Source organism: Mus caroli, chromosome 6, assembly GCF_900094665.2.
Source record: "Mus caroli chromosome 6, CAROLI_EIJ_v1.1, whole genome shotgun sequence".
NCBI classification, from domain to species: Eukaryota; Metazoa; Chordata; class Mammalia; order Rodentia; family Muridae; genus Mus; species Mus caroli.
Window position 1 is genome coordinate 140880316 of NC_034575.1, and position 20090 is coordinate 140900405.

The window sequence follows — 20090 nt, forward strand, 5'->3', positions numbered from 1 at the left end:
GGAGGGAGGGAGGGAGGGAGGGAGGGAGGGATCTGGGAGGGAAAGGGAATGGGTTGGGGGAATTGGGTGAGGAAAAAGAGCTGAAGCCCTGAGGGCCAGCAGAAAGAATGGAAGCAGGCAACCTTGGGAGACAGGAGGTTGGGGGACCCTCTAGAATGCACCAGAGACCTGGGAGGTGACTCTCAGGACGCAAAGGGACCTTAGATGAAATGTCGGACAGTAGGGAGAGAGAATTTATAGAGGCCACCTCCAGCAGGAAGACAGGACATCAGTGAGGGGTGGGGTTGCCATCCCACAGTCACAACTCTGACTCATAAGTGTTCCTGTCTGAAAGAATTACAGGGATGGAAATGGAGAGGAGCCTGAGGAAAAGAAGGTCCAGCTCAAGGGGTGTCCCAAGGCCTGACACTATTACTGAGGCTATGGAGCACTCACAAAAAAGGATCATGACTGCCCTCTGAAAGAGCCAAGGAGCAGCTGAAAAAGTCAGATGTAGATATTTGTACCCAACCAATGGACAAAGCAGCTGACCCCTGTTGTTGAATTAGGAAAGACTGAAAGGAGCTGAGGAGAAGGGCGACCCTGCAGGACCATTAGTCTCACTTAATCTGGACCCCCAAGATCTCTCAAACACTGGACCATCTTTCAGGCAGCATACACCAGTTGATATGAGGCCCCCAACACACACAGAGTAGAGGACTTCCAGGCTGTGTTCATTCAGAGATGATGCACCTAACCCTCAAGAGAGTGGAGGCCCCAGGGAGTTTAGAGGTCAGGTGGGGTGGGGGTGGAGAGGAGGTATGGGATGTGGAACAGTCGGAGGGACCAGGGTGGGGTCAGGGGTGGGACTAAAATATGGAGTGTTAAAAAATTAATTAAAAACAAAAAAAGGGGGAGATTTGTGGTCAACTTAAGAGAGAGTAAAAGGCTGGGCAGTGGTGGCGCACGCCTTTAATCCCAGCACTTGGGAGGCAGAGGCAGGCGGATTTCTGAGTTTGATGCCAGCCTGGTCTACAAAGTGAGTTCCAGGACAGCCAGGGCTATACAGAGAAACCCAGTCTCGAAAAACCAAAAAAAAAAAAAAACAAAAAAAGAGAGAGAGAGAGAGAAGAAAAAGATAAATTAACAACAACAACAAAATACCCCACCAATGTATCTTAAATAAAAACAAATCATAGTTTTAAAAAAAGAAAATAAAAATATGTGTGTCTAAGATAAAGGGTCCAGGTTGATACAAATGAGCAAACTGTATTGGTTAGAGAAATGAGGTTATAACTGAGAGTAAAAGAAACTAGGTCCATTTTATGACAATTTATGACACTTACAAAAGGGAAAGGTATACCTGCAATTCTCCCGCTGTTAGTCCTGCCTGGGACTTGATGCTGTGTAGGACAGAGTCCCGCACGGCAGTCAGCGCAGGCCAGCTGACAGGAAGCAGGCATATAACCTTGCACTGCCAGGACAGTAGCCCACTCTCACCAACCGTACAGAAAACTACCTGACTCTGAGACTTCAGAAAGCCAGTCTCTCCCTCCTCAGTTTACAATAGCAAGCCATGACAACCTTTGTTCCAAACAGCCCTCCACAGTGCCTTCCTGCAGAAACCGAGGGTTCAGCACAGCTGCCGTGCCAGACGCTGATAAAATACAGACTTCTTCACTAGAAAAACAAAATAGCAACAACAACAAAACAAACAGGTTAGCATTCCCAACAATAAACCTTCAGGAAACACTAAATATCAAGAGTGATAAACTGAGTCCAAGTCAGACTATCCTACATGTTCGTTAGTATGCAAACACTACCCCTAAGCCTAGGCAGTAAACACAAGCTATGTGGGCATCAAATGCGGAGGCGAGAGCCGCTGCAAACTAGGACCTGAAAGAGAGAAACTGAACAGTAAGAGCTCCCGGAAATGTTAGGGTTCCAACTATAAATCTAGTAACAAGCTACCAAACTATTACTCTAAATATCTATAAAGTGTTACTAAAATTATTCTAAAAGCACAACTATGTAAGTAATCTATAGCGCTTTAGCATAATCTGCATTAGAATTACAAACATACCTAAAATAGTACCCAAAATATACTAAACAAAACTTAAAATGTATCACTCGCATGTGTGTGTATGAATCTTATTTTTAAAGGAATTCTTTAAAATTTTTCATGTCCGATTGCCTGTCTTGAAAGCAACAGTAATTAGGCAATCGATACAGCTGCTGGGCCTCACCCATAGCAACTGAGACAAGTGCAGCGGAGGAGAGAAGGGAGAACAAAAGGAGTAAGTGGACAGAAGCCAGACAGCAAGACACGATCAGCCATGTGACATTTGAACACAGGGCGCCAGGTTCAGGGCAGATGGGCTGTGGGCGCCTGAGGACCAAGCAGAGTTCAGGGCAGCATGTGCTTCAGAAACCTCTGTCAGTAACACTAGGAAGGACAGGCTGGAACAGGAAAACATTAGTGAAGACTTAAACGCAAACATGTTTGGAGTGCAGTAGCTTCTGCACATAAATCCAGACTACAGTAAATTCAATGGACTTAGAGGTCTTGTGCCCGTGATTCAGCTTTAAGTTCTCCAGGCTCGGTCCTTCCAGCACTCTCCACACGTGCACGCGCTCTCCGGGCTCCACACACGCATCTTCTCTGCACTGCTGTCATTCTCATCTACTCTCCATGATGCAAGCAAGCATCAGTCAGTCCATCACTGCACTTCTGAATGACAGTTCACTCACACTCCATTTCCACTAACATTCCCATCCTACTTCAGACTTCTGGTCCTCTGGGATCCTGAAGCATCCTAGAATATCTCAACAATAAAACTTACTATACATGTCACAGTTTTCCAACACAATATAAATTTCTCGGCAAGAATCATGTCTTAAACATCAAAGCCTTCAGACATAAAAGCCTGTGGCACTAACCCACTCACCAGGCAGGACTACCTGCCAGAGAATAAGGTAGAGCAGTTGTTAGTAGATGGTGTTTAATAAAAGGGGAAAGCTTACTATGGGGGCTGGAGAGATGGTTCAGTAGCTAAGAGCACTTTTTGCTCTTGCAGAGGACCCAGCTTCGATTCCCAGGACCCTCATGGTGGCTCACAAGCATCTATAATCCCAGCTCCAGGCCACCCAACAGGCACACGTGTTATATGTGTATGCATGCAGCTAAAACACGCCTTTACATAAATTATAAAAAAGTAACCTAAGCAAAACAAAAAGTCTATTTATTCTACAGTATGAGAATGGTTCAAATGTGTAACTCATGGTCTGGAACAATAAAAAGCACAAAACGATAAATAGCATAGCTCAGTGATTCTCATATTTCCTGTATGTTAATGACCTCTCTCTGACAGAATGAGCAGAGAGTCAGGTAGCATGCATTCTACTGTGCAAAGGTAGACAGCACAGGGTCTAATAGCCTCTGCATTCTAACAATTATCACCTTTCCAGAAGGGGATAGAGATGGGGTTCCAGGAAGATAAGATAACAAAACAAACCAAGAAAAACATATGGAGCTGGAGAGATGGCTCAGCCGTTAAGAGCACTGACTGCTCTTCCAAAAGACCTGAGTTCAGTTCCCAGCTCCCACATGGCAGCTCACAACTGTTTATAACTCCAGCTCCAGGGGATCCAGCCTCACAGACATAGAAGCATGCAAATCACCAATGCACATAAAATAAATAAATCTTAATTTTAAAAAAGAGAAAAATATATCTGCCTAAAATAATAGGGTCAAAACTGACATAAAGGAGCAAACTATGTTGGTAGGAAAGCAGTACGTCATACGTAATCTAAAAGTAAAATTTCATAGTGTCACATTTTTTTAAGTGAGTTCAATGGATCTACAAGTCTAAAATGTACTCAAAAGCTGTGTGGCAATAGAGGGCTTCATAACTACAAGGCCTTACTTATCCCAGAGGCTATAAGGAAGACAACAGACAAGGGTCTGTGGCAGAAGGATGACTGGGGGTGGGAAACCCTTGCAAAGAGCACAGTTCTGGGCACACAGGAGAGATGGTTCAGATGAAAGGTAGAAGGAATGAACCCTTTCGAAGGCTCTCCCTAACTTAGCTATTAGGAGGAGTATTGTTAGCAAAAGTAGTTCCATCCCAGCTTATAAATGTAGTGAGTATAGTGGCTTTGTGGCTAGGCCTGCTTGCTTCCTCCCTCCCTCCCTCTCTGCTGCTTCTTCTTTTCTTTTTAATACAGGGTCTATGTAGCTCTTGGCTGGCCGGGAATTCACTATGTTGACTAGGCTGGCCTGAACTCAGAGAAAGCTCTGCCCCCACAAGTGCTGGGATTAAGGATGGCTGAAGACAAACATTCGAGATATTTGGCAATTCATTTATAGAACACCAAGCACTCCATCTGAATATCCCACTGGAATGAGTCCCCAGACTCAACAACTGAAGTGCTACAAGCAAGGACTAGTAAGTGGGCATGATGACTATTACACACTCATCTGACCCTCCAAGCCCATAGCACAGCCTGTACAAATCATCCTGTTCACAGCTAGCCTGAGGCTCTCAAGTGGGCGGAGGTATCCTGAACTTGGTCTGATTTGCCCAACCCCCGTCTTGGCTTCCCTCTGTGCCTCTCTCCGTGGATCAGTATTGTATTGCTCCAGCTCACACAATCAGCCAAAGCAGTGTCAAGTGGAGAAATCCAAGTGGTCATTTACCAGATGCTGGTTGACTCGCTGTAGCCCACTACAGCATGGCAGCCTAAGGCTTTAGCATGTGACTTTATCTCTTGTCTGATTTCTGCCCACCATGCATCTCGAGTTTCTGGTTCATCTGAAAAATAAAGTTTAAGTCAGTTGACTACTTGACAGCATGTTACACATTAGTAGGAAATGTCTGCAGGAAGCTTGCCTCTGGGAGCTGAAGTGCTGCCCCACACTGTACACTTCCTGCTTTATTAGAGTGCTGATTTCATACAAGAATCAGGGCTCAGTACTGAAACTGTATTGCTAGGACAGACCACGCTGCTATACTAGCTCTACCACGTCAAGGGAAGTGCACACATTTAGCATAATGGCTTATGTTTTAGTCACTATAACCTAAAATGGAAACCTCAACTTCCCAGATTCCTACCATGTTTATTTGTTTGACTAATCTTGGGGACAGGATTTCCTCGAGCTGAGTCTATGTGGCTAAGGATGACTGTGACCTGATCCTTCTGCCTTCAGTTCTGAATGCTAGTTTACTGAAGAGTGAGATGTCGTTGCACCGTGGTCACATTCAAAACAGAGAGGACAAACTACGTTTCATCTCAAAGACTGAATACATTATGTATCCTATCCATAAATTGAATTTAAATACTGATTTTGTATTCTGTCACCTATCTTTATAATCTACTACATTCTGAGTTTTTCCCAAGGTAAGGATCCATCAATATTTATTATGACATTAAAACCTTTGTCATACTTTAATAAATATATAAGTTCTAGGGCATAGTAACAGGGTATAAAAGGACTAGCCAATCTAAAAAGAGGAAAAAATGGGAGAGGCAGAAAAAGAAAAAAATATATTTAAAGGGTTAACACAAATAATTTGGTTAATATAGAAGAGCAAATTTCAAACACAAAATTATAAACTCTATACATGGCCTATATCTTCAAAGGGTGGCTTATGGGCATGGTAACCCATGCCTGAAGTCCTGGGTACGTGTAAAACTGGCCCATGAGTTTTTAAACAGAGCCTGGTCATCAACAAACGTGGGTTCCTGTCTCACCTAACAAAGACTGTTTAGGGGCTAGATCTGAGCTAAGTGGCACGGCCACACTTAGAGGCACTGGGTTCATCCCATTGTTTGGCAATAACAGTGCTCAGGACTGCAGACCCGTATGGGGTCATGAGCAACTCGAGCATCCTTGTAAGGGGGCAGCATGAATGCAGGAGTGACCACACACCTCTCAATCACCTGCACTGAGCGAGGGAACAGCACTGCAAGCGAGACTACCTCCTCACGGGCAAAGGTGTTAGAAGCAAGACTGGTCTGTTACTTGCTTCCTTTGTGCTCAGTGTGGTTCGGGAGGACTCTGAATGCTGCATGTTTCCACACAAAAGGCACAGAAAGCCAAGCAAACACCACCTTCTATAGTTACACAGCAGTTATAGCCGAGTCAGCATCCTTCTGCAAAGTAAAGGAAGGAGAAGTCTACTCCCTAGGGGAGCAGTGAGGAGAGACAGTAAAGAAAGGCTAGGAAGCCTGCTAGAGCTCACACTGCTGTGATGGGCGTCTCCTCGTCGAGGAGGAGATGCCAAGGGGCAAGGAGCAGGTAAATGCCAGCCAGCCTGGGATCGGAGAAAGAGCTACCCTAGACCAGCTTCCTGCCGAGGAAAAGAAAGACCCACAGACTGATAGGAACTGAGGAAAGATGAAAACACAGGATCAAGAAGAAAGAACAGAAAAGGCTACATCCCATACTATGAGCATGCTAGTGGTCATTTGCACCTACAGCGAGCCCGAAGCTTGTTCGGATATTCCTGGCTGAAATGCCTAATTAAGAGCACAGACATACTTCAGAGCCCATAGACACTTTTGCTAATAAGACAGATGTGCCTTTTTTGTTATTTTCTTTGTTTGAGATAGGGTTTTGCCCGACTGGCCTCAAGCTCACTATGTAGATCAGGCTGCTGGAACTTGCAGCCTCCCCAGTGCTAATATTACAAGTGTGAGCCACCATGCCTGGCTGGACGTGCATGCTTATATGCCAGTTTAAACATCCAGGTAAATTCATCCTTTCCCAAAAGGAAATTGTAGGAAAGAACAAACTATTGCTTATGTAGTAAGCTTGTCTATTAAATTACAGTTCTACAAAACTAAGAATCACAAACAGAAATAACTTTCAGTCTAGACAGAAACTGTTGTACTGGACACTGTTTCAAATAAGTCTAACTTTTCGTAAAGTGATTAATGACTTTGCTATTTACTTTGTGAACTCTTTCCTAAAGCAATCACTGTGTGCCACGTTGAAAGTTTTCTCACAGTAGACTCACCTCACCTGTACCACAAGTAACATGTGGTAGATGCCCTGTTTTTAAAAATGGGTTTCATCGGCAGCAATCCACAACACCATTTTAAAAAATAATGAAGAAATGGAGGGAGCTACTGATTTTAAGCTTGAAATGTATTGATTTAGAAATGCCGAGCATACTCAAATGGAGAAACGTCATTCCCTTGAGGTACGTGTAACCACATAGAATACAGTTACTCCACATCAGACTTACCTTGATATAACATAAAACAACAGAGTTAAACCAAAGCCATGAAAGAATATGTGGCTGATTAAACCTTAGCGAGAGCAAGAGCGAGCTGACTGAGCACAGGTGCAGCATTCATACCCCTCAGGCAAGCTCACAAGCAGCCTTCATTCTGACACAGCCACACAAGTGCATGAGATGCCAGTAGTACTTAGCAAGGTATTGACGAGTGTAAGAAGCTAGTTACATGACATGGGCACCGAGGAAGCAGATGGCATGTGTCCACACTCTGGAAATGTTAAATTTGGTTTTGGCTAAAGCAAAAGCTAAGGAACAAAAGGTTTGCAAAGCAGATTTGGCAGACAGGAGCTAGGAACAGTGATGTTTTGGCGCATGCTCGGATCAGGTGACAGCACAGACTGAAAACTATGGCAGCTCACTGAAATGGTCACAGAAAGGAATGGCCCTAGAGTCTAGGTGAGAGCAAGGCAAGCGTACAGGAGGAACACTTCATCACTAGTCACTTCGGCAACCATGGCCACTAGACTGTAAGCAGGAGCAAGGGATCAAAGTTATTTAACTACAGAAAAATTCAGACTAATCAGTTTATTTAGTATTAAGAAAGATTCTATTTATTTTCAAAGCTACACTACAACATGCCAGAGATGGGCCACAGACTCAAAGAGTACTTATAATTAGCATGATCTTATTATCAATAAAAAAAAACCAGCAATATCACATTATTTAATCCCTAGGGTAGAACCTTTTAAAGTTTAAAAATTGCTAACTACATTTTAAAAGGAAACACATTACTGAACCTATTTATTTTATTTAAGGTACCAAAGCATAAATTTGAAGTTCTACCATACATTTACAAAAAGTAAAACAGAGGTTAGCTGAAAAATGAATAGAATTACCCATGTAATACATGGGTGCTATTAATCATTTTTGGAAAATACAGCTGAGATGTGTGCTCATTTAACAAGCACTCCAAAGGTGGTAAGAAAATGATTTCCACATTAAATACCGTGTTCTGATCATCTATACAATTATTTCTAATTTAAAAAAATATTTTAGAAAAAATTAAATTTTAATTATTATACAAATTATATTTCACACTATTTTAAAGCTTTTTTTCCCTATGGGTCAAACTTTTTATAGGTTACAGATCTCTGAACTTCTTTCTCCTTTTTGTAGTTAACATACACTGGGCTTTGCATTCAACACACCACTGGTGCTTAGCAATGTCCCCACTGTGGCTGTCACAAGACTCCACTTTTCTATTGTGGCTGTTTTAGAGCATGGTCACAGCTTGATATCTTGCCATCTTTTTGCTTCAGAAGTGTGGGTGAAACTACTACAGATTTTTAAATGCCAACGTATATCTCAGGAAGTAAAACATGATCATGGCAACACAAAATGCCTCTATTAGACTCTACCCTTAGGTGATTTGAGACAATTGCATGTTTGTAACTAAGACATACCCACCTACCCGAAGTGCTCAAAACTCAGTTCTGTTTTTGTTTACCCAACATAATTATTCTGTTTTTTGCTTGAATGGGGTTCAGCATGCAGCTCAAACTAACCCCAAACTCACAATCCTCCTGCCTCAGCTTCGAATGAGTCATGATTATGAGTACGAGCCATCAAATCCAGCTCAACCTAACTTAGAAATGGACAAGAAGAGAGAAAGGTGTTGGGCTGGGCCCCCGCAATCCTTTTGGATATGCTAATCTATCTGCTGAGGACACGGGAAGCTGCATTCGGGAACTCTGGAGAGTGACTCCCCTGGAGTAACAGAAATTGAAGAGTCCAGGTTCTACAGAGTCCACAGCCTCCACTGAGCAGGGATGAGAGCAGACCGAGAAAAAGTCCTCACGTGGAGGGAGGGACAGCAAGGACATCAAAGCCTGGATGTCAGGATGGCAGCTGGCTTACAAGTTATTCTGCATCTAACGGAATGCTGCTACTCTTCCAGACATATAATCCACTCTGTAACTCGACTTTCCTTATCCAGACGCCACACATGCCGCTGCTAGGACCACTGGCCTCATCACTTCCTGAAAACTTCCTGAAAAGAATCAAAAGCTATCTACATCCACGGTAATTCTCACCTGAGCATCAGTATCCCCCAGAAAAGAACAGCTGAGACCCTTGGCAGAAGTCACATTCCCAGGGAGCCTGCCTTCTGTGACTGACTAACAGAGTGTGAACAGGATGCCCACCTGGCTTCACAGTGCTCCTGGTGCCAGGGCAGTGTTCAACTCACATGAGTGTGCCAAAACCGTCACTGACAGATCAAGAGTGTTTTAGGGTTGTTACAACAAAATAAACAAAAGAGAATGAATAAAGTCAGATGTTATTTCCTGACACATCAGCTAGCTCACATTTTCTTTTCTTGGTTTTGATTTTAGACTGGGTCTCTCTACATAACCCTGGCTGTCCTGACCTTACTCTGTAGACCAGGCCTGCCTCTGCCTCCCAGTGCTGGAATTAAAGGCATGTGACCACTGCCCAGTTCTTCACATTTTCTTACAATTAAATATTTTGTAAAGTAATAATTTTATTTGTCAAGGTCTTAACTGAGTTTTTGCTCCCAAAATGAGCTTTCTAAAAAGCATAATAGTGATTAACAAAACCCAACATTTTCTAACTTCAAACCACTACAGGTTGCCTTATAACTCAAGTCTATTTATTATGATTTAAGAAGAAAAAGTATATGCCATAAAATTCAAGATTCATCTAAAATATTCTTAACACTTCAAAAATTCTCAAAACCAAAAACCAACAATCTAACTAATTTGGTTTTCCTTATTCTGGACATGACATTAAATCAAAAATCACCTGCCCTTTGCCTGAAAGTTGACAGGCAGCTGACAGGCCTGCTACATTCACCAGCAAACTCAGGTCTATCATCCACGGTTAAGTGTAAGTCCCAAAGCCAGGTCATGTAGGTTTTGATTGTGGTTTGGTTGTGTTTTCCTGACACCTTAAGGAAACCACTGGTTTGTTTTGTTCACTCACACAATAGGATTGGAGTCTCTCTCAAAGATCTGAGACTCAAATGACCTGCTTGCTACTGGAAAGCATCCAGATACGTTCAAGCCTCTTCAGCTTATCTCCAGCTCTGCGGAGAGGCAGTGTCTGCCAGGAAGACCCAAGGCATATTGTCACGATCTCATCACAGCCCTGGGTGTCACACAAAGAACAGTAACACTTCAGGCTCCTTTACAGATGCTCCTGATTTTCTCAAATTTTGTTCTCAGAACAGAAAAATGAGGAAACAAAAAGTAACATCACAATCAATTCTCAGATTCATGGGACGGATTCGCTTCTTCCTAGTGCATAAAAATGTCCCATCACTGTGGTTAACAGGGGACCAGATGGCTAAAACAAAAGCAATGGGCAGGAGGACTCAGTCACGGAACACTGTGGTCTATAAAGTAGCTATCCAACTAGCAGAGAAGCACTGTCTCAGACTACCTCACAAATACTAAAGGTTTGGGACGCACTAGAATATGCATTCATACAGCGTTAAGTGTTTTACTGAAAGATTAGAAACCTATGAAAATCTGATATACAGAGCCTTCAAACATTAGCTTAAGAATCAGAACAGACACCAACATGGTTGGTTAATCATGCCTGCTTCCACACTGTATACCATACAACATAGTAAAACATTTAATACTTTTTTACGGAAGTCTAGCACCTAACAAGTGTTTCTCATTCTGAATTCTGTGTGTGTGTGTGCGCGCGCGCATATGTTCCTAGATAACTATTATCAAATTGACTAAGGCTACATATTACTCACGGTGTCACAGAACACAAGAAATGAAGTATGTGCTAAACATAATATTAATGATTATTTTTCTTACTAATAAGGGTCAAATCTTTGTTTGCCTAGGTTCTTTTTTTTTTTTTAACTTTTGTGTTTAGGTGTTTGCCTGTATTTCTGGCTACCATGTGCATGCAGTACCTGTGAAGGCCAGCAGGCAGCACTGGATCCCCTGGAGTTGGAGTTAGAGACAGCTCTGAGCTGCCATGTGGGTGCTGGGAATTGAGCATGGGGCCTGTGGCAGAGCAGTCAGTGCTCATAACCACTGACTCATTCTCCAGCTCAAAGCACGGTCAATTCTTGACATTTTGATGTTATGGGACAGCAATGGCAGGATACTTCCAAATTCAGAGGATATGTAAAAATTATTTGAATATATTCACCAAACATATCGCATTTTCTTCAGAATTTTCGAGTCCGCCTTATTTCAGTCACAGGATGGCACTATGAGCACGTGCCACCCTCATCCTCTAGCTGTCCTGTAGCGTGTCGGGTTCACTGCTAACCCAGCCTCTGCCATCAGTCTCACTCCTCCTCCTCCCTCATCCTCAGCACATGGCTCCCTACCCACTTCTCTTCTGCACACTTCCCATCTGACATTACTTTCAGTGATGGCAAGATATACTGCTTCCTCAACCATGTCTATCCTGGCCAAACTGCTTGCCTGGGACAGTGCTCTTGTGTCTGGGGAATTGAACTTCTGCACTTTCCTTTTATAAAACATTTCTGTCACCTGGCCAACTACCACATCTACAAGTGGCTGATCTACAAGATTTTACTTCCTTAAGTTGTTAGTGACCAATCATTTTATGCACAACCTATTTTTCTACTTGCACCAAGCTAACCATGTACTGGAATACAGTCTTACTTTATAAAACAAATCTAATAGGGTATGTTTCATTTTTTACCAAAAAAAAAAAAAAAAAAGCAGTACCTGGAACCCAATCCTTTTCACTTTAACAAATGTCAGCACAGTGGTAAGGCCCTGTCTTGAATACAAAGGCAGTTCCCCTAAAGACTCTGGAACTGAGACACTGACAAAGCCTCATCAGGAACACGACTCCCTCAGAGTCGGTCAAGGGACACCAGAGCTCAGAACTCTGACCGATGCTTACACACACTGTGAGCATTACTGAAAATGCTGAACCCTTTGGTGCTTTTGTTTTGCTATAAGATGTGCTGAGACAAGGGACTAAAAAAAAATCCTTTAAATATCCACTTTAGTGTTTAATTAAAATAGAAGTTTTAATTCCAAAAATAATTTTAGATATGTATATTAGTAGAAATATGCTTTTCAAAACAAGCTAACTGGCTTTACTAAAACACATCATCAGCTGTAAAGTTTTGGTTTGTTTCATGTTAATGGATAAAGACTATATTCAAGTTACTTATAAAGAAAAACTGGAAATCTCACGTGGAAAGAGGAAAGCTTATAGATATAGTTAATTGTCCTGAAAAAAAAACTGTCCTGCTATGAAATTTTGGAACATTTCTAGCATTATATATGAGAATGCTAGGAGTCCCGTTTCCTGGTCATTTATAAGACAGTAAATACTATTAAGTCTGACCGAGCAGTTTAAACGTGCTTTAAGGTTTATCAGGCTGGTTGTTTAATGTATTTAACAAATGCTGCTTAATGATAAAGCTAATGCCTGTATCACTTACCAGATATGAAAACACTGGCCAAATGCATAAATAGAATTTAATTATATTCTGAAAGTTAGTCACATAAGCGAAGTCATTCATAATTTATGGTATGGTTTTGATTCATTTAGCGCATGCATTTCCATGCAAATTACAAGCTGTGACATAACTATCACAGAATGATCTAGTTAATCTATAATGTCTCTAAAACCTCACTGAGCTGCCATAATTTCTGTCAGCATATGTAATACTGAATGACCATTAAAATACCTGAATTGAAACTATTCCAGTCTAGCAGTTTGTAAGATCTTGTGTTACCCATAATTCCGACAAAGGCTGAGTTCAAAACAGCAAATTAGTTGATCAGTTTTAGGTGCAGAATAGTAGGAATCAAACAAACAAACAAAAGAAAACTACAGACAAGAACACAATTGACACCAGCACTTGACAGGAACTGGAAGACAGAGACAGCAGAGTTAATAAGGAATAGAGACAGAGGCAGGAAGAGCAGCTACAGTAGCCTCGCATTAACTCCTCTGGCTATTTGGTCATTATATGCTTGAACCACTCCTGTCTCTCCCTGTTCATGCTTCTGTTGTCCTGGGATTTAGCAAAGAAAGAAGTGCTAAGAACTCTGAAATAATCACCAGTAGTTAGAACTAGTGGCAATGGTTTGAAAGTAAGAATGTCTCTTTTTTCTGCTGAAAACAAAATTAAAATGTTTCATATTCACTAGTCGAGAGATAGCTGCTGGGAACCAGGGCCATGTATGTATTCTGAGCATCGTCAAGTCTCTCTCAGCACAGCAGCAGTGCTGGCTCCCAGTGCTCTGAGGTTGTCCAGGTACTCCTAGCGGTAATATCCAGCTTTGTTCACCAGGAAAAGTACTCAAGGGACTTGGAGAAGCTGTTAAGCATTTTAGTGCCTAATTTATACACAAAAGAATCCAAAAAGCACTTATTTAAATCAAAATAAGATATTAGAGCCACCGAATGTCCACTTGGTAAGTATTTGACTGAAAATAAGGCAAACTAAAAGTGCAACTCCACAGCATTTCTAAGTGTTTACATATAAACTACTGTACGCTCGCCCTGGGGAAGATACAGTAACAGCAACTGAGGCTCGCTCGCTCTGCAGGACAGACAGCGCCTCTGAAAGGGAGGAGGACCTGGCGAGCTGCTGCTTACAGCACACAACCCATTCTGTGAGCTCCCTCTGTCTGGGCTCTTAGGTTGTTGTATGGCTGGAATGAACTGGGAAGTAGAAGAAACTCTCCAAGGGAAGAGTTTGTAAAAATTAAGAACATTTTTAGATATTTATCCCCATTTAAAGCTAATTTAAACATGTTTATTTGTCTGCCCAGGCTCTAAGGTTTATCTATTTGGAAGTACCAAAAAGAAAGAGGACATCCCTTAAATACATTTCTAGAACTACTTCGTACAGTGTCCTATCAGCAGGCGCCCTCAGAACTTGAGTCACTCATCCATAGAAAGCACGGGGCCTCAGGCTTCGCTGACCAGTCTCCCTTACCCAGCTCCTACAGGAATTGAATGAGCTACCCAGCAGCACTCAAACTGCGCTGTAAGTGCGACAGAGTGTACAAATACAATAAGGAAAATGAGAGCTTAAACTAACCATAAAAATAAAGGAATGGGGAAAATAAACCAAATCAAAACAAAATACTGGAGCTGAAATTATCTATTTGCTCACTGTAGAGCTAAATAAACATGACTAGCATGGACTTTCTCAAGTCTCATTTGCAGTCACAAGAACTCCATTCTGATTCTCAAGTCAAATCGAGTCACAGAGCACTGATGAAACTTGAATGTGAAAATGAGTAATACTCTGGTATACTTAAAAGCACTGTTGGCAACGTTTTCCATGCAATATTCCAGAGCAGCCTTTTCTTCTTTTCCTGCATGTCACAAAGAAGCTGCTGGAAGTGATGAATTAAAGTCTTCCAAAATATACAAAAGTACAAATGTCAGTATCGCTTCAGGTTCATGGTGCTTCAGCAAACATCACGAGAGATGACTCCAAAGGGAGCTACCACTACTGAGCATGCTTGCTATAGACTGAAAAACTCACCCAAGAATTTCTTCCACTTTTCTTCAAATGTATTTGTTTGCATGCATTCTATGTACCGGTGTTAGCCTGCATGTGTTTTTTTGGAGATATTGGAGATACTGGAGATACAGACAGTTGTGAGCTGCCATGTGGGTGCTGGGAACTGAACCCAGGCCCTCTGGAAGAACCGTCAGTGTTCTTAACCACTAAGCTATCTCTTCAGCTCCCACATCTAAGTATTTGTAATCCAAGACCCAAAAAGTGCCAGGACTCAGCTGCCTGCCTTCTATGTCACTCTGTGCTTTAAAGACACACGCTAGCTCTCCCTTTTTTGGTCATATGAACAAGCAAAAAACATTAATGGCCTAATACAATGTCCATGATTTTACACACAGTAAAATCCCTCATCTCCCTAAACAAATATAACAGCTAACTCAAACATTAATGATCCCCTCAAAAGAACAGCTCAATCAAAATAAATCAAATGCGTTCATTTGTTGTACATTAAAAATTAACTAACGTGTACTTTAGTTTACCTCTAATTGTGATTACTGAAAATATCTCAGAGTAACTTATCTCAGTTTATAATCTATTTTTATCTCTCTTTTCCAGTTAAATTTGTTTTCAATATTAATAAAATAAATCAACTTTTACAATCATACCTTAAATAAAGGCAGTAAAATAAAACTTTTTAAAGAACATACCAGGGTTGTGGATCCGATCTAAAAGCTTCACAGAGCGTGCACTGACAACACCACCGACGTGCACAAGAAGTCCAGGGGGGAAGGCCGTCAAGGTGAGGAAGGGGAACTCCTGGTGAAGACAAGAGACAGCACAGAGATGGCCAGGTGCACAGTAGAAGGCTCTGCTCATGCAGATCCCATCTTAGGAAATACATGGCCTGAAATACATACACTAGACCTGCAGTTTCATTCAAATTTCTCAGACATTCACAGATCTGAATCTGTTTCCGTACATGCTCAGTGGAATTCAAAATCAGCTGCTTTATCTGTTCTGACTGAGGAACATATTGAAGAGTTCCCAGCTGAGATATTTAGAACACACTCCTCTCTTCTCAAATTCCTATTCAACACCATTTCCCAGTAAGGTACACAATTGGACAACCTAGCAACCCATTTGCATTTCTCAGTATAGTTGCCTCTCACACATACAGGCAATACAGGTTACTGGTATATATTCCCGAGGTCAGCATGTAACAAGAGACCTAAAGAAATGGAGCACAGGCCATGGAGTGAAAAGATAGGCAGTGTGGCGGGGTAAGAACGAGAAAAGGAAACATCTAGGTGAAGTGTGAGCCAATGACTGTGTGGAGAGAGGCAAAAAGCAGCATATCTGTGCGTGAAGCAAGAGAGAGACGTGCATGGTCAGAGTGAGGGACGCAGCGTGACCCTGCAGGTTCTTCCAAGCTGTGGCCCCTTCTGCCATGGAATGACACAAAGAACCCAAAAGAAAACTTAAGATAGGAACTCACTGGAAACACCAGGAGGAGTGGGGAATGTCTATAGTTGCCCTAACACCGGCCATTTGCAGTGGACAACGTGGATGCAGGAAGGAGTGACTGCTAGCTGACCTGCCTGGCTGTGAGATAAATGGAACTCTCCTAACCGGAAGTCACTCACCAATGGCCCCAGCTACTTTCACCATAAGGAGAGCTCTCTGAGGATGGCAAGTGCTATGGCTCATGTACTGCATCCCAAGCATCTCCACAGGGGATGCTCACACAGGGGTAAGATAGTTACACATACTAAAATGCTTGTCATTTTAAGAATTTGTCATTATTGCATTTTCTAGGCTATAGCAGCTTAAATGAAACAAATAAAAGGAAAGAGCTATTGCTAAAAGCAGGCACATAAAGAAGCAGCAAGACCACTGGCTGGCTGCTTAAAGCAGGGATACACACACAGCTGAAGCACAGTTGTAAGGCAGATCAATTTGCAGTCACCAGCACAGAGGAGAGGCCTGCATCCTCAGGAAGCATGAAGTTAAAGTTCACATGGTGTGTGCATATGCGTCCATACATTAAACCTGGTCAGAACTCAGAAGTGACCTTTACCTTAATAAAGGCAAGAACAGATAAACTGTTTAAGAAGAGTCAAAAGCCTGTCCACAGAAACTGTTTCTATGTGACCTAGACTAAACATGGATGGAAATCAACAGCATCACAGCAGCCAGAGGTGACCTACAGCACTACTGTGCTGCTGCTTCTAAACACAGGGAAACTAACTGCATGGAAGAGTGGCACAGACGTGAAACCATGACAGCCACACAGTAGGTTTTACATTAGTATACACAAACCTGTAGTTCTCAACACCTTTGCTGCTGATCCTATGAAGATCTTCTAGTAACGTATCTCCAATGTAGTAACATGTCCAAGATTTAAACTGTTTAAAAGCACGTTAGAGACCAGCAGGAGGGCCTTGCAGGTGAAGGTGCCTGCTGCCAAGCCTGACAACCTGAATGAATTCCACTGACCTGCACAGTGGAAGAAGAGCCACTCCTTTGAGTCATCCTCTGGCCTCCATACGCACACCAAAAAATCCCTACATGTTCTCATCTAGCTGACACCCCTAGCCTCAAATCCTCAGATAATATTATGTGAAGATACAACAAAGAGTAACCACAAAAACAAAGAAAGAATAAAGACCATAGGTGTGAGCAGAGGGGTGGAGATAATAGGAAGTGAGAAATGGAAAAACCAGGGAACTGACTCCAACTGTAAAAGAATGAAGGTCAGAACACATGCAGAAGGAAAGAGGAAAATCACACCAGGCTACCAGGGCTGGCTGACAGACCTACACGGAGTCATAGTCTATACTTAAAGTTAAAAGTAATACAGATAAGTGTATATATGTATACATACACACAGTTTAAAGATGTTAAAGCATTTGGCCTGACAGTGCTCCCCTACGAGAAGCATAGACTAACAAAACCCCCAGTACCAGACATGAAAAACCTTTCGCATGGTTGGCCAGGGCAGTCCAAGTGACTCCAAAAGCAATCTAAACTATTGATGTAGACCTTGGTTGCCTCTCAACGAAGGGCCTCTATTACTGAGGACCCCACACACTTACAACTCCACATTCGGATGATTTGAGCTGCAATCTGAAAGCCTCTTTTTTTCCTGCAATCTAATCTCCACAGTACCAGAAAACATTATGCAAGATGCAAAGAGGGATGAAATTAAACAGTCTTACTTAGCTGTGACACCTATGACCCATAACAATGAACAGCACACAAGATATCCTAAAGGCCCTCCATGTGACACTCACATGGCTGTGGTAACCAACAGCTGTCTAAATGGGCTTAAAGCCCACTCACAGGAGGAAATCATATCTGAATCAACACTTCCCACGCAGTGAGGCCACATTATTAGCCAGCACAGTTCCTCAATTACAAATGAATCCATATACACACAGGTAAGTGCAGCTACCACTCCTCGGCAACGAAGCCTCTCTTTACAGCCAATGGAGCCCATCCCAGAAAACCACAACTGGACATGGAGGGATCATGGGGAGCCCAACCCCAAAAGAAACATCTACATCACAGCTCCTGCATCTATGACACAGAGAACCTCTAAGGAAAGGAGACAGAAAACCTGTAAGAGCCCAACAAGTCTGCTGAAACATTCTCTCCTAGAAATGGCAACATAAACAAGCCAGAACAATAGCAACATCAGTGGACAAGCCAACACAGAAGGGGTAAGATTTTATGGGGTCCTGCTCCTAGACAAAGAATTACAAGCAACTACAAAGACTTAGCTTCTCTCAGGAATAAGCCAACTTATTGGTTGTCCAACCCAGAGTAGTCAACCCTGAAACCATATGCATACAAATAACAAAAACAAACCTAGCAGGTTGTACTTACATATTATTCCATATATGTACATGGACTAATAACTTTTAAAAAGAGGCTATCACCTTGAGTGTGGGTAGACATGGTAAGAGCTGGGAGAAGGAAGGAAGGGAGTAAAAGTGATGACATTCTATTTCAATTTAAAACATATTTAACACACACAACTTTTACATGGGCATTGTAATCCCAGCATTTGTAAGGCTGAGGCAATATGATCATGAGATCAGGGCTAGCCTGAACTACATAGTGATCTATGTTAGCCCGGTTTCAAATTAGATACCATCTCAAAGAAAAAACCAAAAACAAACAAAACAAAATAAAATCCACCAATTTTATCAAACCCAATCCAAAATAAGTTTACTATTTTCTCTATGAAATGGCTGTAAAGGTCTGTAGCACACAGAAAAGTCCCAGCACTGAACAGAGCCACATTTCCAGTACACACTCAATTCATCAATCAATCAGATTAAAAGTGTGAAAAGACAAAGAGAAAACTATTCTGGCCCAAAACGTGGTAAATAGACACCCGCACCCTACTCAGACCCTCTTCTCCATAGCTCTAATCTTTGGCTCTGTCTGCTTTTCATCCATGAAGACTGGTGCTGTCAGAAAGGTAAGTGTAGCTGAAACCCAGGTATAAAATAAAGAATGGGGCAGAGCATGGGGCTGGGGCCCAGCTCAGTGGGAAGATGGTTTCCTAGCAACAAGACCTAACAAGACTTTTGGGTCAATCCCACACACTTGGGGAAAACAAGGCCTGGGTAGAGCTCAACTTATTCCTCTGCTTCAGCTCTGCTTGCTCTACCCTTGTCCCAAAGGGGCGTGTGTGTGTGTGTGTGTGTGTGTGTGTGTGTGTGTGTGTATACATATCTACTTGCAGCGTAAGAAAACAATCTTCCTGTCTGCAGTCACAGAATCAAACAAGCTGCAGAAGGAGGCGAACCTTTGATGGGGTTCACTGTGTCTCACCTTTGTTCTCTCCCAAGTGCTGGTGCAAAATGAACACACAAAATAAAACTCTCTAAGTGCTTAAAGCTTCCAAAGCAGACATAAAAAAGCTTGGAGCTCTGTCTGAAGCCCAGGACAGGACACATGGAACCATGCACAGCGTCAGCAGGAAAGAGCATGACTCTCAAAGTACAAGGTCAGAAAATGCCAGCAACAGTTGTTAAAAGCTTAAATAAAACTCAAGAGAACAAGATAGAAAAGCTTCTAGCACAGACCAGGCTCTTGCACGTTTAGAAACATACCCGCCTTCTACAGAACCTATGAGGCGATCCTCCCTTTGCAAGGACGGTTATAAAGAGAGAGAGAGAAATCATCCAAAAACCAGACTCAGTTTCCCACCAACAAATTAAATAAACATTATACATGATCATTAAATAAACATATTATAGTCGGGCAGTGGTGGCGCACAGCTTTAATCCCAGCACTTGGGAGGCAGAGGCAGGTGGATTTCTGAGTTC

At 42.3% G+C, this 20090-nt stretch overlaps 1 protein-coding gene across 17 annotated transcripts in view; it reads right to left on the reverse strand.

The window, feature by feature from the left end:
- The window catches only part of C2cd5 (C2 calcium dependent domain containing 5), a 90049-nt gene that overhangs the window by 35126 nt on the left and 34833 nt on the right, over positions 1-20090 (reverse strand). For 5 of the 17 annotated variants that reach the window (XM_029478452.1, XM_029478451.1, XM_029478443.1 and 2 more), the window contains exons 10-14: positions 19875-19907; positions 15456-15564; positions 12955-13020; positions 4679-4793; positions 1564-1659 (exon numbers count right to left, since the gene is read on the reverse strand). In XM_029478452.1, the coding sequence (XP_029334312.1) occupies positions 1564-1659; positions 4679-4793; positions 12955-13020; positions 15456-15564; positions 19875-19907 (419 nt within the window). The remainder of the gene's footprint in view (positions 1-1563; positions 1660-4678; positions 4794-12954; positions 13021-15455; positions 15565-19874; positions 19908-20090) is intronic. The other 12 variants (XM_021164738.1, XM_021164737.1, XM_029478455.1 and 9 more) reach the window with 4 other exon arrangements.